The following is a 699-nucleotide window of genomic DNA, read 5'->3' as shown; positions in this document are numbered from 1 at the left end:
ATCACCGGGACACAGATCTGCCCCACCTCGCTGATGTCCATCCAGAACTTCTCCCCCTCTGACCTGGACGGCGTGCCCCGACTCCGGTACCTGCGGCTGGATGGGAACCTCCTGAAGCCCCCCATTCCCTTGGACCTGATGATGTGTTTCCGCCTCCTGCAGTCCGTGGTTTTCTAGCCCTGTCCAGCAGCACATCTCTCCCAGGACCTGGCTTTGCACAGAGACTCAACCCCCGTCGGCATTTGACATGTGGGACCCTCTTTTGCCTCCCTCTACTCCTGCTCACACCCCACCTCCATCCCTCTTGCCTTTCCCCCTTTCCTCCCCTACGGTGGCCGTGGACAAGCACGGTATCCTTGGGGACCTGCAGGGCAGCACCATGTCACACTAGCCCGCCCAGGTCGCAGCATCAGCCCAGTTCCCCTCCTGTGGGCCCTGCCTTCTCTGCCCTCGCCCGGGCCAGCCCTGGAGCTGGCTCCAGCTCTCCCCTCCCACCTGGCAGAGTTTCAGGAGGTTGGATTCAGTCCAAACCGGAAGAATCTCCGTATGGAGCTGATGAGGGAGCCCAGGGGCCACCTCGCTCCAAGGACTCTGGGTGGCTGCACCTGGAGAGCCCGCAATGTCCCTGGGGAAAAATCCATCCCCCAGCGTCGGAGGTGGAGCAGGGGTGGCGCAGGGATGCCCTGGGCTGGTGAGCCA

The 699-nt window shown here is 63.1% G+C and overlaps 1 protein-coding gene across 1 annotated transcript in view; it reads left to right on the top strand.

Moving 5' to 3' along the window:
• PRELP (proline/arginine-rich end leucine-rich repeat protein) overlaps positions 1-177 on the top strand; it is a 3,199-nt gene extending 3,022 nt beyond the window's left edge. Inside the window, exon 3 of the mRNA XM_010145863.1 lies at positions 1-177. Within this exon, the coding sequence (XP_010144165.1) occupies positions 1-177 (177 nt within the window).
• The last annotated feature ends 522 nt before the right edge of the window (positions 178-699 follow it).

Source organism: Buceros rhinoceros, unplaced genomic scaffold (assembly GCF_000710305.1).
Source record: "Buceros rhinoceros silvestris isolate BGI_N320 unplaced genomic scaffold, ASM71030v1 scaffold23941, whole genome shotgun sequence".
Classification (NCBI taxonomy): Eukaryota; Metazoa; Chordata; class Aves; order Bucerotiformes; family Bucerotidae; genus Buceros; species Buceros rhinoceros.
This window is presented reverse-complemented; position numbering and strand designations above follow the sequence as displayed.